Genomic DNA, 19,531 nt, shown 5'->3' on the forward strand with positions numbered 1-19,531 from the left:
GACGGGGCCCAGCGGTCCCAGCCGGCGTCGCTGGGAGCCTCTGGGGCGGACGTCTGCGCCCCTCGAGGACGCGGCGCGAACCCCTGTCTGCGGCAGGGCCGGGTGCGGCGGGAGCTCGCCTTCCCCACTTCCCGGGCGACGTCCGGGAAACGCCTGGCGGGGCAGCCGGGCCGAGGCCCTGTCAGCAGGCCTCGGGGCCCAAGGTGACGCCAAAAATGCGGCCGGGGCCGGGCGCGCAGCGTCCAGGCCGAGAGCGCGGCCGGGCGCTGGGAAGTGCGGCCGCGGGCTGCGGCGGCGGGCAGGCCGGCCCGGCCGCGCTCGGAGCTGCCTGTCGGGCGGCCCTAGAAACTGGTTCACACGAGGGCGTTTTTCTCTCTTTGAACGTAAACACTATACATCTTCCCTGACATCTTAAAACAGAGTATTTCCCCAAAACTGATGTTCTCGGAGCGCTCAAACATGGCATATAGACAATTTATTACCTTTTACATATTACTTTTATGCCAATGCCTGAAAAAAAAATCAACAAATGGCCCATTTTAAAACAGTGTATCCCCACCTATTTTCATTAAAGTGTATCTTTACAAATAATTATTCCTCGGAGATTCTTTTCTTTTGCCCATATAAGCTTTTTTTTCTTTTTTCTTTTTTTCTTCTTTTTTTCCCTTTTCTTTTCTTTTTTTTTTTTTTTTTTTTTTTTTTTGACTACTTGAATGGCAGATTTGCAAGTACAATTTCATCTGCACAGAGGACAATAGCTTTCAGCCGCACAAAGCCTGCTCCCACCCTGAATTCAGACCCGGTGCCTCCTGCTCTGATAACAGCTTCTGAAAAGATTTTGTAATGCAGAGAATTAATACATGATTATTTCCGCCTGACTTCTCTCATTTATTAGAATTCTGTGGCGAATTCCAAATTAAAAATAGTTCACTTAACAGCTTTAAAAAAATACTTTTAAAATATTTTAAGACACCCCATCTCATATTTTTAAGTTAGTCATTCCCGTGGCCTGAGAACTGTTTAAAACTTTGATCGGGTTTGAAGTGGTAGTTACTATATTTTGGTAAATACATTTTAGTAAATTTAGCCTGAAATTTCCAAATAATTCTAAGATGACTCATCTGGGAAACCGAAGGCAAACTTTGGTTTATAGCTACTCACTAGCATCTCTAAAACTAATTTCTAAATTTTACAGGGAAAACTGGATTTGCAGTCGTAGCAACTCGAAGCGCCGAGGATCACAGAATGAGGCTCGGTTTGCAAACCAGATTTCTTAGTAGTGATACACGTTGATGATATCAGAAGCTTAATGTTAATAAAACTGAATACCTGTGTCCATAAGTTTTTGGGTACAAGTGCATTTTAAATTGAAGTCAGTTACTTAGAGACTGAATCCCCTTGTTAACTGGTCTCACAGCACAGCCTTGGGGAAATGCTACATTTTGCTACCTGTCAACAAATATTTGTTACCATAAAGTTTCTATTTGTGTGACTGCCTCGGTTCTCACAATCACATCTGGGTATAGGATTTTTTATTCTTTTATTTTTTGGTCTCTTCTTTTAAGCTTACCACATGGACAGCTAAAAATAATTTTCCAAAGATATTTTGCCATTAATGACTCAGAAGATAATGTAAGGGGAGCCCATGCACCTTCACTTATAAGCACAGGTCAAAATAGTTTAAATAAGTCAGTACAATACTTGAAGACTCTTCTAAGAGCCATTCCACAAAGTGTCTCTGTGGCTACACATTTATTTCTAATCAGAGCTTTTGCAATACTTTTTATTCTAAATTCAAGAAGCTGCCGCTGGAAATAAATGGCCATTGGATGAAGCAAGCAACATGGTACTTCGGTTTACACTCGAGATACATCTAACCTGATCTAAAGTTGACTCGATTAATCCCGATTCTTTTAAAAATCATACTTCTGCATCTGAAAACTTAGCATTAAGTGCTTGCCTGTGTTTCTCCTACCAGCTGGGTGCACAGACACCCTGCGGCCCTGTGCTCTCCAGGGACTACTTTGTCCCCCTGACCCTCCTGCCTGCCCCAGACTCCCAGGGAGGCAAGCTGCCACTGTACAGAAGAAGGTGGTCCACTTTTAAAAGATGCCTGACTGTAAATGTCAAAGTCATAAATATTTAAACATTATTTTTTTTCCATTTCAAGTCAAGACTGAGGAGATGCCTCTAATTAGTCTTGGGGGGGCTCGGCAGGGCCCAGCCCCAGGACAGAGCTCAGGAAGGGACCTGTAGATCAAGTTGCTCAGCTCAGGAGCAGAGACACTTGGGGCACAGGCCACCCACTCACCCCAGGCAGGACTGGGGGTCAAACTCACTTGTGAGGCCATAGCCGGCTCATTTCTTTCTCTTAAAGCCCCTAAGTATTAGGTGTTTGAACATTTTTTTAACTCCACAAAAAGAAATAAAATAATCATTAAGTCTTTAAAAATCAATCACTGTGTCAAGGAGGAGATTCACTATCATTTGTTTAAAAGAATTTGTATATATTTTTGTTTCTTCTGGGATTCTTGAGACCTGACTCGCAGCTCACAGTTTTTTTCTCCATCCTTGACCCTCGGGGCAGCAGTAGTCAGGGTGCTGGATCCACCGGGGGACCGCAGGGGTGACCTTTGGGCTCCAGCTGAGGTGTTAGCAGGCCACCCCTGGGGGACAGAGACCTCCCAGTCCTCCCCCTAGGGTCGTCCACCTATAGGTCAGACTGGTCCAAATTGGCGGGTCCCCCTGTCCCATGCTGACTTTCCCCCCTCCCAGGGCAGATCCCTGCCTCTGCCCCCTCTCCTTACCCCAGCATTGCCCACCCTCACCGACTGCCCTGGGGGCCCAGGACTCAGGCTCAGAGACCAGGCTCTGCCATTCCAGCCTCACTACCCCCTCCCCTGGCTGCAGGAAGTGGGTGGCAGGAGGTAAACCCGCCTGGGGACCACCACGATCCTTCCTCTGCAGGCGCAGCTCCGGCCCAGGCAGCGAAGATGGGGGTGATCCTGGATAATGGAGCTCAAGGGTATAGGGTCCTGTCCTCCTCCTTCCCCTACTTTCTCATCCTGGAGCAACTGAGACCAGGGGGGTTGGACAGTGGGGGGGGAGCAAGTGGGGAGTGGGAGAGGGCAGTGAGGGGGTTAGCGGGAGAGGGAGGGGGAGGGGGAACGGCCCCGCAGGGGGGCCTGGTGCTTTGGCAGTCTCTCTCCTTGACATTTTTCTTTGACCTTTGAGTAAATTCCGAGTGCGCACGAGAGACAGGCGGCAGGCCGGGTTTCGCCCCCGCGGGCGCCGAGCGCACGGCGGGACCCTGCGAGCGTCGGTTCCCCACCACCGGGACCAAGCGGGCTCAGGGGCGTCGCTGCGCCCGTCCTCTCGGGAAAGGCTTTGGCGCAGGCTCCGGCGAGCGCGCATCCCGGGGTCTCTCCTGGCGCCACAGACCCGGACCGGCCCCCTCCGTGGGGCTCCTGAGCATTCCTGGCTTCGCACCCACAACGGGGTGACAACCGGGCCGTATTGGCGCCCCTCACACGGGGGGTCGGCGGCAGCCTGGTGCGGCGACACCCCGCGTCTGGTGGGGCCGGGTTGTCGTGCGCGTTCCTCCTGCCCAAGACTGTCACCGCGTGCGTGTGCGCCCGCGTCGCTGGGCAGGACGGTTCGGGAAGTCCGGTTCCAGGAGCAGCCAGCCACGCGGACGCGCGGGGACCTCCCGACGCCCCAGCAGGACCCCGAGGTGGGGGCGCGGGGGGGGGGACCTCCAGTCCCCTGCACCTGGGCGCGGTGGGGGCGCGGTGCCGACCCGGAGGGCGGGGCCGGGCCACGAGCACAGGACGCCCCCTCCCTGGGCCGCGCCGTCCCCTTCGTTGTCCGGCTACGTTCGCCGAGGCTGCGCGGTCCCACCAGGCTCTGGTCACACCGGGCTCTGGCGGCGCGGCAGGGCGCGGGCCAGCTGGGGAGGGAGGGGGCACCCCCCCGTAACCGCCCCCGCCGGGAGCGACCCCCAGCGCGGCGCAGGGCGGAGGATCAGGACGAGAGGCCTCGAGCACCTGTCGGTCCCTCCGGTCATTTGTGGTTTTGGCTCCGGCCTGCGCAGAGCAGGAGTGCCGGCTGACTCTGGAGTGGGGCCCCGAGTGACTTCTTTCTGGAAGCGCCTGTGTGGCCGGGAGGGAGGGGCGGCATAGGGAGGGGTCTCCCGCGCTCTCTCCACACCCGAGGCGGCGACAGCAGACGGCCCTGGACCGCCATGCAAGCTCCTCCGCTCCGCGGCTCTGCACGCCCCCACCCTCCGCGCACCCCCTCCCCGCCCAGCAGGCCCCTCCCCTCCTCCCCGCGCCCTCCCCCTCCCCTCCCCTCCCTCCGCTGCCTCTCGCCGTTGGGAGCCTCGCGCCGTCCTGGTCGCATCCAGGCAAGAAAATCCGGCGTCTTTTCTCATTTAACCCGCGTTTCCATTAACTCAGCCCGGGCACCAGCTAATCCGCGCACCGAAGGCAAAAGGAGGCTAATTAATGACCAGCTTTTCCAGTCAAGACCGGCGATAATTGCTTCGGTGGCCTTTATGATTACAAGATAAAGACGCCCGGCCTGACACCGAGGCCCCGTGCACACCCGGGACGCAGGACGCGGCGTCGGGGGCTGCGCGCGGCGCAGGAATCACCGCGAAGCGGTAACGCGCAGGCCAGCCGCGCGTTCCGGAGCGAAATCCATTTTGTCGCCGCGCGAAACTGCGTGGACAGGAGTTGGCTAATTGTTCTCACCGTGCGCCCGGGACGCGGGACGCGGGCGGCGCGGGGTGCGGGCAGCGCGGGGTGCGCGTCCCCTCCGTCCTCCCTGCGCCTTCGGGTCCTCACGCCCGGCCGCCGCGAGGCGGGCACCAGGCCCACTGGCCTAGGACCAGTGAAACGCATGGAAAGGACCCCCCCGAGACGATGAGGGTGACGGTGATGGGCTACCGTGTCCCCAGTGTGCTGCGGCCCCTGCGGAGCTGCAGGGAGGGCGCCTTGGGGGCTCCAGGACCCGGACCCCTGCAGCGCCTCCCCAGGGTCCCTAAGGCCAGGCCCCGAAGACTTCCTGCCGCGGGTGGGGCGCCCCGCCCCGACCTTCCGCGCACCCGCTCTGGATAAACTGCTCTGGTTTCCTCCTCCCTGTTTAAACGAAGGGATGGACGCGTTGTTTTCTTTGCATCAGCTGCCAAATGCTACATTATTAAGTTTGGAAAATGGCCGCCATTAAGAAAAAAAAAAAGGTGAGCCCCTAACTCTCTCTGGAGAACTCGGGGACTTTAGCGCGCCGTTTCGAAGTAAGTTCCTGGCCTGAAGGGTCCATTCCAAAGGCGGTGGTTTCCATGCCGGAGCGGGGATGTCCTGCGCTGGCCAGCGCTGCCTTTTCACTGCGTGACAAAGAGGTAGTTTTAGGACTTGCGATTCGTTAGGACCTCACGAGCTCCCCTCTCCTGTTCTGCAGAAAAGCAAAGTCAAGCTTCTGCCTCATCGGGCAGCCCAGGAAGACGCCACGAAGTTCGCGGTGCTCACGCTGGTCTCCGTGGCCGCCATCGTGGGGGTCCTCCTGGCCTCCGGAGCCGTCTACTGCCTGCGGCACAGCTCTCACTACCGGCTGAAGGAGAGGCTGTCGGGACTGGGGGCCCCCGGCCCGGACGCCACCGCCGCCTACCAGGTAAGGCTGCTCCTCCTTCCCGGGCGTTCTGCCCATCTCGCTCGCCGGTCCTGGCCCCTCGCTTGTTCGTTATTCCTAGTTCGGGTCACTTTAAGATGACAACTTGAAACTTCTCATTAGCGTTCATGTAAATACCTTCATCCTCAGTTTTACAGCTCTGTATTAATCCGCTGTTCTTGGAGAGTCTCGTGTTAGCTGTGAAAGTGGGTTATTAATTGGAACCATGGAAAAAATACAATGCATGAATTATGTATCATCTATTATCTTTCTTAGTTTGGCAACTACTAATGGAAAATGCCAGAGTTGCGAGATATATTGGTTGTGTAGGTGTTGGAAGATGTCCCTTAAGCCACCAACTTCCTTGGGGTCTCATAAGACCAGATGCTTTGACCCGATCGGTTGCTGCCCTCTGCTTTTACTCGGATAAAGCGGAATCTAATGCTGAAAGTGGGAAGTAACACGAAGATGTCCCCGCGTGGACGGTGGTGGCAGCTGACGCAGAAAGATGCCAGGCGGCGATGGGCGTGGGAAGAGGCAGGTCGAGACCAAATCGGACATAAAACTGCAGCTCCGTAGCCGTCTAATCGTGTCCTGCAGTGACACCTGCCTCGGCTTGAACGGCACCGCGGGCCCCGGCACAGCCCGCTCAGGGCGCCCGATTTCTCTGGACAGAAAACATCGCTTAGCTCCAAGCATATTTTCTCACTTGGGAAAGTAAAGTGATTTACCTCCTCATTTTGCTTCAGTTACAAGCTTAATCAGGATGTATTTGCAAAAGATTTTTCCCCATTGGATGAGACGCTGCTCTCTCTAGTCACGTGATTATGGACTGTCTTGTACCTACCACGTCACGCTTTCCAGTCGTGCGCAAGTTCGCTGTTTCTGCGCTATCACCAGAGTTACGAGGGGCGGGGCGTTCTCAGGCTCCTCCCGGAAAGCGCCCCCAGCTGTCCTGCCCCTGCCCCACGCGAGGAACAGGGATGAGTTTATAAAATCCCTGTGCTCAAAGGGGACCAGGATGCAGCTTTGTTCCCCATTTCAAAACCCTCGGTCCTGTCTTTGAATGCGGAGAAGCTCCAGGGTCCTGGGGGAGGTCACAGCCTGGCCAGCGCGATCTTTTTCTCACAAAGAAATGGCAGCTTCAAACGTGTGCGAGATGGCATTTCAGTCCCTGCGTGCACCTTCTCCTCACAGCGAATGCGAACTCGCGTTTGAAGAAGCAGCCTGGAAAAAAAATGTCACTTAAACTAGTGAGAATTTACCCAGAAGTTCTATTGAGTGGGACCGTCAGCCTAGGATGCTCGTCCTGGGGGCCACATCTGTGCCAGGACATAAATAAATAATCACACCCGTTCTCTTCCGTGCGTGTGAAAGGCAGGGCACACACAGGCAGCTTTTAGAAAGCGTGGCATCCTCTGATACACTTTGAATTTCAAACATAAAATATTGATAGAACGGAAAGGTCGGGCTCGCATGATGACTAATTTTGACAAAAATGCAGTTTGAAAACGCATACGTAGACCTGAGTTTGTGATAATTAACAGGGGAAAAAAACAGTCTTCCCAGTGACAGCTCTAATTAATAGTATCTGTAATTAAAATCATGCCCTTCCAGCAGGAAAACTGTTTGAATTTCTTGGAGTGACCTTTCTGCTGTCTGTCCCTGGGGCATAGTGGTGAACTTGATATTGATTTTATAATGAGCTCTGGTTTGTTTAATCAGAATCTGTAATCCAGACAATAAATGGGATGTGTGCTCTTCTTCAATCCAGATTAATAAAAATGGAAGGAAGAAAAAAAAAAACAAAAAAACTTTTCGTTTAAAAATACGATCTAGGAAATTTCAGAAAGGAAATGACTGTAAAGATTTTCTGGAAGCCTGGTTTTGAAATCACCACAAAATATCCTTAGGCAGCCACTCTAGTTAAACAGGAGCCAACCCCCCCCCCCCCGCGCCCCCTGCACCCCACCCCTGGCCCAAGTGGACGCCACAGGAGAGAAAGGCTGGTGCTGAGCCATCCTGCCCTCCATCCGGCTTTGTCCTTAGTGGAGCAGGGTCAGCAGAGGGGGTGGGGGTTGCAGGGCTTTTAGCTCTAGATTTATCTGAGTAATGTATTAAGGACTCACAAAAGTGTGCAGTGACCCTCGGGCAATGCTGGAGGGTGCCAGCGCCCCCACACACATACACAGTTGAAGATCTCCCTACAGCTCTTGATACCCCAAACTTCAGCGGTCTCCTAGGCCCCTGTGGATGCCATTCTCCAAGGACACTCAAGTGCCTGATGCGAAAGGCCAGAAACGACACCACCCGGCCCCCCCGCAGCCGCAGCTCCCCGAGTTTGCCACCTGCAGATGCGAACCCTGGGCTGCAGAGCAGCGGCGTCTGAGCACCCCAGGCAGCTGGAACCCACGACGACCGCTGGCAGCCGCGACCGCTAACTCGGGGCGTTTCCTTTTGGAAACGAGGCAGCTGTTGATTTACCGACGTGCCCGTCGCGTGCGGGTTTTCCGTCGCTGCCACCGAGACCCCTGCACGTCTAAGGATCTCTGAAAAGTGGTTTTAAATGTTGCAAACCTAACACAACTTCAGGAAAGGTGTCGCATTGCGCCGGGGCTGTGTGTTTTTATGTCGCGGAGCTGCACCTGGCGGCTCTGGCCCGAGCGAGGCTTGGCGGCCGCCACCGAAGCTCTCGGCGCTGCGTGGCAGGAAGAAGGAGCCCCCCGCGTCCTGCCCGCTTGCGGGGACGTCGGGGAACACTCGGCCACGGAGCGGCGCGCGGCGTTTCTGAGTGCGCGGAGGGCGCTGCGTGAGTCAGGGTAGAGGCTGAGCCGGGGATGAGGGGCGCGTCCGCACGTCGGGATGGGGTCCTCCTGCCAGGGCGTGGCTCTGCCGACGCAGCGACGAGCTGCGTGTCCGCGCGCGGGGCAGGCCTGGGGGGGTGCGGGGGAGACGACGGCAGCGCGGGGCGGATGCTGGCGGGGCGGCGGGGGCCTCGGGGTGGACGTCCCTTCTCAGAGCGCAAGGTGGACGCGCACGTGCCCGTGCAGCGGCGCGGCGGCTGCGAGGCGCGGAACTCCAGGGGGACCCTCCCGCCGCCGACCCTCCGACCCTCTGACCCTCTGTGCAGCGGGGTCCGCGTCCTCGCTCATCACGCCCACCCCTGAGGTCTGCGGTCCCGCGGTCCTGGGCCCGGTTCTGGGGCGGCCAGTGTGCCTTCCTCAAACCGGGGTCAGAGCAGCAGACTGGCCCCCGACAACGGCTGTGCGCTGTGCGGTCCGCCTGCACGTGGGGTCCCTCTCCAGCCACTGCGCTCAGCCCCTGCAACCCCGGGCTTCACACCTGCAGCTCAGCGCCCACGGGTGGCAGCTGGGGACCGCGGGGGGAGGGGCGTGTGCAGTGTGAGTGGACTCAGGTGTTGGGGGGCGGAGCCCATTCTCTGTGGATGCCCAGGAGTGACTGTTATGCTTTGGGGGAGCAGAGTTATGTGTGGATTTTCGGCCTTGTGGGGAGAGGTGGGATTTCCCTGCTTGTCCAGGGCCAGCTGCATTGTACGCGACTAGATTCTAATGCAAACCTGCGGAAACACTTTTTTTCTTCCTCATAGTAGAGCTGTTTTCTAGTAGGCCAGCATCTTAAAGCCGTCTTAGCTTGTGTGTGAGAGCTTCCTTTGCAGCACCTGTTGGGAAATCAAGTCTCTCATAGACTCATACGTTGACACTTAACAAGACATCAGAGATGTCACTGGATAACCTATCAAAGTTTGATTTGCTCAAATTTGAAAGAATTGGGTATATTAACTTTTACAATAATTGAAATCCATTTTAAAAGTCATTTTTAACAAACTCCTTTCTCCGAATTTTCCCCATTATTTTAGTAAGAGTTATTTGTTCCTTCTAAATATAAAAAACAATATATTTGGATTAGATTTACACTTTATTATCTAAAAAGCCAATTTCTTTGCTTTCGTTCTTTTTCCCTCCGTATTGGCATGTCATTTATAAATACATATGTGTGTGTGTATCTGTGTGTATATAATATGTGCAGTGGACCCTTGGGAAACAAGGAATTGCAACCCCTATGCCGCCGAAAACCCACCTACACCTTTGGACTCCCCAAAACTTAGCTATAACGGGCTGCTGTTGGCCGGAAGTCGTGCCTGTGACGTGCGCGGTCAGCGAACACCTGTTTTGTGTGTGGTATGTGCTGGCGTGTTCTCACAGTGCAGCCAGCCGGAGAAAAGAAAGCGTTAGTAAGAAAACCACGAGGAAGAGAAAACACGTTCAGGTACTTGTGGGAACACCTGCCTGTGAGGGACCCGCGCAGCTCGAACCGTGCGGCTCTGGGTCACGTGCGCGCGCGCGCGCGCATTCGCCGGGGCCGGTGTTGGGGCACCAGCCGCGCCCCGCAGGATTCCCCTAGCGGTCCCGCGTCCGTGGCAGCTGGCGGGGTGAAACTGCAGGGGTCAGAGGCGCGGGTTGGTGGGCCCCTCCTTCCTGGGCCCCCCGAATGTTGTGGCCGCGTTTTCGAGGCTTTGGTCACCTTCGAGCGGCCAGGCTCGGGCCCTGCCGGCCCCCTGTCCCCGCCCACGCGAGGGCCGGGGCCCCGCCGGATTTCGTCGGTTTCGTTCGCAGCAGCGGGGGGATCCCCTCGTTGCCTTTGGAAGCAGCCCCCCAGGGAGGCGCACGTCGGGTGACAGGGCAGCCCGGCCTGCCACAGGCCATGCGCGCGTGCGCGCGGCCGTGCGGCGCGGGGTGCCCCTGGACCGGGGCCGCGCCCGTGAGCCCCGGCGTCCCGCCTCCGGGGAGCGCGAGCCGAGCTGCCACGGCACACGCCACCGGTCAGATGGCACACGTCGCGCGGCGGGTTCTCGGGGCTCTGAGCCGAGGGAGCTGGCGGAGCCGCTCGCCGTGGAGACGCGCGCGGGGCGGCCCCGCGGCGTCTCCCGCGCTCTCGGGCGAGGAGCCGAAGCAGCCTGATCCGCCGTAGGCGGGCGACAGGTCTCTGGGGGGCCCGGCCGGGCCTGCACGCGGACGCCCGGGGAGCAGCCCCGTCCTCCAGCAGCGGACGCCCCCCCCACCCCCCAAAGGCGCGACGCTGTCGCTGGGCCGCGCGCGGCTCGCGTTGCCTCCGCCAGAGTCGCCGAGGCAGCGTCCGGGCGGAATTCTCCGGACACTTTCACCCCCTGACCAGGTCTCGCGAGCACCTGCGTCTGCGGGGGGCGAGGGTGCCGTGTCGGGGTCTCGCCGTGCTCTGCGACCCACGAGCAGGCCCCGCCAAGCTCCTCGAGGCGGCCATGTGACAGCCCGAGGGGCGGAGCGAGCGCTTGTGTCCCCTTCCCGGGGCGCGGCGGTCTGCGCAACGGAGGTGCCCCCGCCCCCCACCTCCCGCTCGCTCCGCCGGCTCCTCCGGGCACCTTGGGCGGCGAGGCCAAAGGCTTCCCCGGGAGGCGGGTGCCGGGGCGCGCTCTCCTCGTGCGTCTTAAATTTTCAAACACGGACTTTCCCAAACAGCGACAGCCGGGCGGCCGGCTTCCAGCTTCCTCAGAAATAGCTCGGAGGCTGGGAATAGCTCCCCGGGGGAGGCGGAAGTCTGCGGGCTGGCGAGGACGCTTCTGAGCACCAGCCCCAGCGTCGCCGCCCGATATAGAAGCCGCTCCCCTCGGTGAGGCCGTAATAATTAGATCAGACTTAATTAAGAGTAACGAGCCTCTCCGCGCACCGCGCATCGGGAGAACAGCGGGTGGGGGCGTCTCAGCCGGGATCGGCCGGAGTCCGCGGCTCCCCGGGACTGTGTCGCTGGTCGCCCTTCGTCCTCGGCGGGCCTGGATCTTACCTAGTGACGGTTTCTGAGGGATGACAGGAGGTCGCTTCTCGCCGGAGGGAAGCGGGGGGCTCAGGCCCCAGTGACCGCGGCATGGGGGGCGGCCGAGGGGGGCGCCCGCCTCCACTCCAGTGCGGGAAGCAGGCCTGTGGGCCTCGCCCATGCCCCCCGCGGAGTCAGAGTCTGCCCCCACCTCCCGGAAGCACCAGGGGCCCCTGGCTGACACCCCGCACACGAGGGCGGGCCCTTCGGGCCCCTCCCCTCAGCTCCTGCTCACTGCCGGCCGGTCACCAGCACCCACCTGGCCACGCCGGCCCCTTATTCGCTCTCGTGACCGGGCCGGGCAGGGGGGGGGGGTTGGCATCCGTTTCACACCTGGGGGCAGTGAGCGTCGGGTAAGGCCCAGGGCCACGGCCCACGGTGGCAGCCTGGAAGCAGGGCCGTCCACGGCACTGAGACTCCCAGGCGCAGGGCGAGGTCACTGGCCAGGTCACCCCCGCCCCCGCGTCCCGACCTGCTGCCCGTCCCCCGCCTTTGCCGTGGTGTGTGGCACCATGGCAGACATGGCTGAGTTTACTGCTCCCTGTGGGTGAGGGGTTGGCCTCAAAACTGTGTGGAATGAGGCTGAGCACGGCCAGTCCCCCGGGGATCACGGGGCGACTGGTGTGACAACTGTGGGGTTCAGGGGCACACGCCAGCGGTGGCTGGGGAGGCCATGTGCACACACCGAGGTGGCCCTGTGATGGGCAGGGCTGGGAGGGACATTCGGGCAGGAGACGAGCGGGTCTCTGGGCGTCCATGTGTCCATGCCGACAGACGGAACCGGCCCGCAGGGCGGTGGCCAGGCCGTGACGAGCGTGGACACCTGCGGGCCTGGCACTGGGCGGGACGCGGCTGCAGGGCCAGTGTGACCGGGACCCGCCGTTGGCACAGGCGGGTCCCTCCAAGCCCGAGAGCTTGTGCCCAGGACAAGTGCGTCCTTCCCGGGGTGTGCGGGGGGGTCTTCTCCGTGCTGCTGGAGGGGACCAGGGTGGAGCAGGGGCGTCCCACCTCCCACCCTCGGGGCCCCCGCTCAGCTCCACGTCGGTCCCGCTCACTGTCCCTCGTCCAGGCTGCTGTCTTCCCCAGCGTGGAGGCTCAGGAGACCTCCCACCCTCCCCCTCCGGCCGCGGCTTGGGCCCAAGCAGCCTCTGCACCCCGCGGTCCTACCCGCGAAACGGGAGGGAAAGAGCCGCATGATGCCCTCTGGGCCATCGAGGTCGGACAAGGTCACCTGCGTTCTGGGTGAGGGTGAGGGTCGTGGGTGGCCCAGTGCCGGGCTTGCTGGTGGGCACTGGGGTCCCGGCTCCTCCCCACCCTTCCCGGGTCCTGAGTGGGTTCACTCTGCACAGGCCACACGCTCACCCCCTGTGAGGCCGGGTGGGGGGCCACATTGTCCACACCCACTCAGGCATCGGGGCTTTCTTGGGGATATGCGGGCCTTCCCCCATCTCCAGGACCAGGGGTCAGGAGGGTCCCCGCGGTCGCGCCCTGCGGTGAGGGGCGGCAGGCTGCCCACGTTCTGGGAGGGTCGCCCTGCCCTGGGAGGTGCCGCCGTGTCGCGCGGAGGGCTCGGCCGGGACATCTCGGGTCGGAGGCCGAGCGGGCGCAGTGGGCGCGCGGCGCGAGGCCCGAGGGCGCAGGCGGGCGTGACGGGAGGCGGCGGGCGGAGGCGAGCAACGTGGCGGGCGCGCACAAGATGCGGCAGACCCGGGACGCGGGCCTGGGGCTCCGAGCGGCTGGCCTCGCCCCCGCGTGGGGACGCCGGGCCCGCGCAGGCCGCCCCGCGTGGGCGCCGAGGGCCGCGGAGCCGCGTGCAGAGCCGAGCCCTGCCCAGCGCCCCCCGCCCTCGCCCCCCCCTCCCTCCAGCCACCGCCGCGCCCCTCCGCAGCCCCGGCTGGCAGCACCCCGTCCCAGGTCCGCTGAGGATCCGCCGGCGACCACAGGACCAGTTGCTGGGGACCACGCCGGCATCTGCACCCCGTCCCTGCAGGTCACGGGAGAGCGCCTTGGGACGGTCAGCGGCTGCACTCGAATCTCTTTCTAGGAAGCTTATTTCTTCTAACGACAGAAACGTGTTTGGACGCAGTGAGGCTGCAAGAACTTTGTTTCCCGTTCGAGTTTACACTGCGTCGAGTGCGTGAACACTCGCTCTGTCACAAGCAGCCCCGTGGCCCCCAGGAGCCGGGGGTGGTCAAGGAGGGCTTCCCAGGAGAGGTGAGCAGAGGGCTCGGAGCGAGAGCACGGGGCAGGGGCGTGGGGACAAGACCAGGCGGAGCCGGGAGTCTGAAGCACGTGCTCCCTGGGAAGGACACAGGACTCTTGATGGGGTTGAGGCTCTGGTCCCCGAGGCGGGAGAGGAGCTTGGGAGAGCCTGGCCCAGCTCGGAGGGAGCGGCCGGAGCGCAGGAGAAACAGACGGAGGTTCGGGGCCTGGCAGGGCTTTTTCTCAGCCGCCTGCTCTGCCTGTGCACTAACCTACGTTTGTTCAAAACCGCGACAGTTGCCACTTTTTTGTTACATTCGAAAAGCTACACAATAGGGTTTCCTCCTCCCCCTTAATTAAGCGTCCTTCAACATGGCCGCTAAAATCGGAGTCCACGGGGGCCCAGCACTGCGGGGAATGAAGGGGGGGGGTCTGGGAAGGCCATGTCTCCATCGGCAAGCACAAGGAATGCAGAGAAGTGACCTCTCGGGAAGGTGACAGTTGTGAAAAAATATTCCCTCTCCATTTTTGAATGTAAAGAATAATGCAGCAGCAAACTTAGGGGTGCGTGTGTGTGTGTGTGCACAGAGCAGGAAAAGGAAGCGTCACAAGCGAGTGTGTCCGGGAGTGAGGGCAGATGTCCCGCGTGGCATTTGAGGGGCGTGGACTGACCTACGAGGTTTGACCACAAACCCACTGAGTTTATGCGGCAAAGTCGGGTTGTTAACATGCACAGGATGTTGGTGTCGCTGTGTGGCTAGACCTCAATCCTCCCATCATTGTTTTAGAATGAGCCTGTTCTATAGGTCGGCAGCTATGATTCTCATTTTTCTGTAAAGACAGTGAGGTTTCAGAACAGCCGCCAATGAAGAAGTTCCGTGGGCTGCACGTTTCAGAGACCCGCGAAGCGCACACTGCCCCCGAGCCGAGGCTCGCGTGTGGGCGGACGTGGTGAGGTGCTGTCTGTGGTCGGAGCCGGCGTCTGGCGGGGGGGTCTCAAACAACGTGGCCCCCGTCTCGCAGCGCCCGCCCCGCCCCCGGGGGGACCAAGAACACTGGGGGTTCAGGGCCCCGGGAAGCGGGGGGACAGGAAGACCCGACTCTCGGCTCGAGCTGTCGCCTTCCTGACCCGGGACCCGGGACCCCGCTCCCCGGCGGCCGGGCCCCTCCCGCCCCTCCGGCCCCCGCATCCCGCACTCAGGCACAGCTCAGGCCTCAAGCGTCGAACCCTCGTTCAGCCATCGGTGGCGCTCACCCCTGGGACAGTCCCGAGTGCCCGGTGGCCCACGGACCCTCTCCCCACAGCTCGCCTTGCACACCCCGCCCCCCGAAACGCTGCACGGGCCCCTCGATGGTCTCAGCCGGGGCCCCGGAAGCGGTGGCCTCCTCCCCGAGCCCAGCACCCGTCATTCTTGGTGGCGGCGATGATGACCTCCAGAAACTTGCAGGCCTGGGAGCGCAGAGCCCTGCGCCCCGCAGCTGAGGTGGTGCGGACAGGGGCAGCTGGCGGCTCTGAGGCCTGTCAGGGAGCCCTCAGCGTGGCAGTGCAGCCGCCACTCAGCCGCTTTTGATGGAGTAATTGGGCCCCGAATGAGGCCCGGCCTCTGAAAACGCAGCCGCAGCTGCTCGGGCCGCCCCGCCCCCGCCCGGCCCGGCCCGAGCCCCCCTCCGGCCCTGCCCTTTGGCTTAATGAGGTGGTGGCTGCGGAGTGGAGAGCGTGAATACCTTTTGTGCTCCTGGCTGGGGCCCGAGTGTCCCTTGTGCTTCGCCGCTCTGAACCTTTGTGCAGCCTGAGCCCCTCGCTCCCAGAGCCCTCCCCCTCGGCTTTGTCGCCCCGGACCGCCCCATCTGCTGGCCCCGCAGACCCGCGGCCCCCAGGACCTTCCCGCCGGCCGGGCCCACCGCAGCCTGCAGCCCCAGGCCCTGCTCGTGGGGCCCGTCGCACCCCCACACCCGGGGCCTCTCCGTCCCCAGTTGTCCGTCTGGAGCTATTCTTCCATCCACGCAGGACGAGACAGACCTGGGCCCCGGGCTCGGCCTTTCCCTGCCCGCCACGTCCTCCTGCGAAGGCGGGGGGCGCCTCGGTCCCCCACAATGCCAGATGGGTAACAGACGTGCAGCGCCTGGCAGGGAACCGCAGGTGCTCGACAGAAACTAATCAATACGCCGCGCGGAGCCCCGGTCGGAGGCGCTGGGCTGAGCGGGGCCCGGCCGGTGCGACCCCTCCCGGCCGAGCGGCGCCCGCACGGCTCGTAGGAGGCGGGAGGCGGACATGGACCGCGGTGCGTGTCCACAGAAGTGACGATGACAGGGATGACGAGGGATGGCAACTCGCTCTCCTTCGAGCACGAAGAACGTGGGGCAGAGGCGGCTCGCAGCAGGCGGCCGCTCGTCCCCACGCTCTGGGGACCCGCGCGCGCTTCCTGCCCACGCGGCTTCCGGGCCACGGGGGCCCGGAGCCGAAGGACACCGGGGAGCCCGGGGGCGCCCGAGCGGGGGCCCCGTGCTTCGAAGGCACCGCTGACTTTGTGGGAACTCCTGAGGCTTAATTTCGGGGTGAGTCATCGGGCGTAGGACCCCATGAAGTTGGGGGTTCCTGGTTATTGTTCCGTTCATCTCACAACTGGGGGAGGGGCTTGGAGCCACGACCGACACCCTGGGAGTCAGGGGTGTTCGCAGGACCGCCCGTCTGGGAGTCCAGCCTTCTGCGAAAGCGTTACGGTTGCCGCGGAAACCCACGTGGGGCAGAAGAGGCTCCGCTCACATTCGCGACTTCCCTGATCTCGCGCCCACGATCGACGTTCGCGGGGAGCAGCGTGGACCAAGGCGGCGAGCGTGCCGTGGTCTCTCCCGAGGCGTTCCCGGGGCACGGCGCCCCCACCCCCCGCGTCTGGGCCGGAGCCGGGCGCCCCCTGCGGACTCCGTGCCCTTCGACACTCCGTGGGATGACGGCCGGGCCGCCCAGTGCAGGGGATGGCCGCCACCTCGTCGGAGGAGGCCCGAGAACCACAGCCCCCCCATCCGACCTCGGAACGGAAAGCCGTCCTCGGAGAGCGCCGGGGATTACGTTCACTTCTCTTAGTGAAAATGTGTCCTTATCTTTTTTTTATTTAGAGACAATATCTTGCAAAATGGGAAAATTACTCAGTGTGGCTCGGTAAACGGTGCTTGTCACGAAGCCGTTCAGGTCACTCACGAGTGTCACGGGGCCCGGCAGTCAGCCTCACGCAGCCGCACAGGGATGTGGGGGGCAGCGCAGCAGTTATCGGGGTGCGGGAGGGGGCGGGGACCGCGGGTCTCCAGGGAAGGGTCGCAGTGAGCGGCCGCCCCGCAGAAGCCGGAGTGGCTCAGGGTTCACGGTGGGGAAACGTCACTCCCTGGGGCGTGTGCGTGCGTGTGTGCACGTGTGTGTGTGCACGTGTGAGTGTGTGTGAGTGCACGTGTGTGTGCGCGCATGTGGGTGTGTGTGCGCGCACACGCCCAACGTCCCTTAGTCAGCTGTGAGTGTCATCCAGCGTCACGAGAAGCCCGTCGGGGTGGTGACTCAGTGCCCAGGACAGGACAGTCGCAGCGAGTGGGCTGTGGACGGGCCCGTTGGGGACGGTCGCACAGCAGATCTGCCGAGGCCTCGTCCTCTGGGGGGGTGGGGGGGCGTTCCCCACTGGGAGCCGGCCCCGCGTCCCAGACGGACGCACACAGGCCGGGCCGCGGGCGAGGCCCGGAGCAGCAGCTCTGGACGCGGAGAACACACGGAGGGGCCGTGGGGACAGCCGGGCACTTTCTCGCACGCCTGCCCCACGCGCTCCTGGACGGTTCCCTCGGCTTCGGTGACGTTCAGTGCAGGTTCTTACTTCCTTCAAATGCAGCTCATGTGGGTCATTCTGGTCTCAGGGACACACGTGCTCGACCAGGAAATGCAAAGGGGCAGGATCAGGACACTGGGGGCCACCTGTCTCCCCCGGACGCTTGGAGCCCCCTGTCCCCCCCCCGGGACGCTGGGAGCCCCCTGTCCCCACCGGGACGCTGGGAGCCCCCGTCCCCACCGGGACGCTGGGAGCCCCCGTCCCCCCCGCCTGGGCCTTGTGCCGTCTCGGGGTCTCCCTTCGGCGCCCGTGTGGGCCTCCTCGGCCGCGGCGCGGTGACGGCGCCCTCCCTGGGCGCACGCTCCCGAGCGCGTGTGCCGCCCTCCACGGTGGCCGGGCCGTGCGCCCGTGTTTCTGCTTCGTTTGCCGGGGTCCGCGGTGGCCTCCGAGCTGGGGACCGGGCCCTCCCCGGGGGGCCGGCTCCTTTCACTGTGTGTCCTTGTGTTTTATCCAGCCGGGAGAGTAATTGGCCAGCGGCCCGCCCCGCCTGCCCTAATGAACCCATTTCTCCTTCTCGGCGGCTTTGTGCTCGGCGCAGCTTTGCCGCTGCCGCTAATTACGGTCCCCAGATAACCCGCCGCCCCCGCCCTTTGTGTACACACTCCGGCAGGCGCGGCTTTGTTCCGATGGTCCCTTCAAAGGTGCAAAGAGGTTTTTCTTAAGCCTTTGTGGTCTTGGCCTTTCTTTCTGCAGAATTTGGGAATGACAGGTCTTTTCTCTCTGAGTGATTCCCACTCTGCAATTTTCCCCCATCGGATGAAGGCTCGAGAAATGGGACATTTGCATTATTATGTGTGTGGATGGATTTCTGCCCCCAGAATCCTATTCAACTTATTTTTCAAAATGTGCTGCACAGCAGCACGAAGTGCCCGGGGCTCTGCAGAGCCGGCCCGGGGCCCGGGCGCGGCCGGAGCCGAGAGGCAGGCGGCTCGTGGGACGGTAGGTGGCTCCATGGACGCTGCCCGGAGGCTGGGGACGGGGTGCCGGCCAGCTTCGGTGCCCGGCGGGGTAGATGTCCCCGTGGCTGCTGCGGGCAGCCCCGAGCTGCACGGGGCTCGGTTTCGAGTCTCCTTGGTGGGGCTGTGCCCGCCGGGTGTAGGCGGTGCACCGACCCCTCCCGGCGAGCAGTGCACCGTCCGGATATCTTTAGGCAGCGCGGCCCAGCTTTCCGCAGCGGGTCTTCTGTGACCGAGCTTCTACGTTCCGGGGACTGTGAACCTGCTGCCGTTTTCTCCCCCGAAGCCCGGGGCTCTGCCGGGCACAGGGTCGCCTTGCGGAGGGCGCGGTCAGTCCTCACATGGGTTTGGCGAGGCACTCGGGCCGAGCTGCAGTCGGTCCTGGGCCTTCCCGCTGCGGCGTTCTTGGAGCGGGGCCTGGCCCGGGGTCCAGTCCCTTCCGCGGGCCGCGCAGCCTTCCCACGCCCATCTGCGGGGGAGGGGAGTGCTGGGCGCGTCCACGGTCTGGCACAGGACAAGTGACATGCCCGGCATGGCCGGAGCCACACGCACCGCCGCCCCCACCCCGGCCACTCTGCGGGCCCGGCAGGCGGGGCAGCCGGGACCCACCCGGAAATCAGGGTCTGCGGGTCCGCGCTCGGCCGGTGTCCCCGCCACCGGTGGGCTGCCAACCCTGAGACACAGCTCGCCCTGGACGCTCTCCTCCCGCGAGCCCAGCACGTGGCTCGCTGGTGGCCGCTGCTGTGGGGACGGCCTGCGGCCTCCTCCCCGGCCGCGTGAGCATCCGTCTCCTGGGCCCGTGCTCTGACCTGCTCGCTTCCTGCACGACCGTGTGACCCGCGGAGCGGGCGTGGAGCCGGCACACCGCGGCGAGCGCCCGGCCCGGAGGTGGGCCTCCTGCAAGCCCAGTGCGGCGTCCGGAGGCCAGCAGCCCGGTCGCGGTCTGCAGAAGGAGCCTCCAGACTCACGCACGCCGGC

At 62.1% G+C, this 19,531-nt stretch overlaps 1 protein-coding gene across 1 annotated transcript in view; it reads left to right on the forward strand.

Moving 5' to 3' along the window:
• Positions 1-19,531, forward strand: part of PTPRN2 (protein tyrosine phosphatase receptor type N2) — a 319,743-nt gene that overhangs the window by 255,948 nt on the left and 44,264 nt on the right. Inside the window, exon 13 of the mRNA XM_036230218.1 lies at positions 5,461-5,670. Within this exon, the coding sequence (XP_036086111.1) occupies positions 5,461-5,670 (210 nt within the window). The remainder of the gene's footprint in view (positions 1-5,460; positions 5,671-19,531) is intronic.

Source organism: Rousettus aegyptiacus, unplaced genomic scaffold (assembly GCF_014176215.1).
Source record: "Rousettus aegyptiacus isolate mRouAeg1 unplaced genomic scaffold, mRouAeg1.p scaffold_m13_p_13, whole genome shotgun sequence".
NCBI lineage: Eukaryota > Metazoa > Chordata > Mammalia > Chiroptera > Pteropodidae > Rousettus > Rousettus aegyptiacus.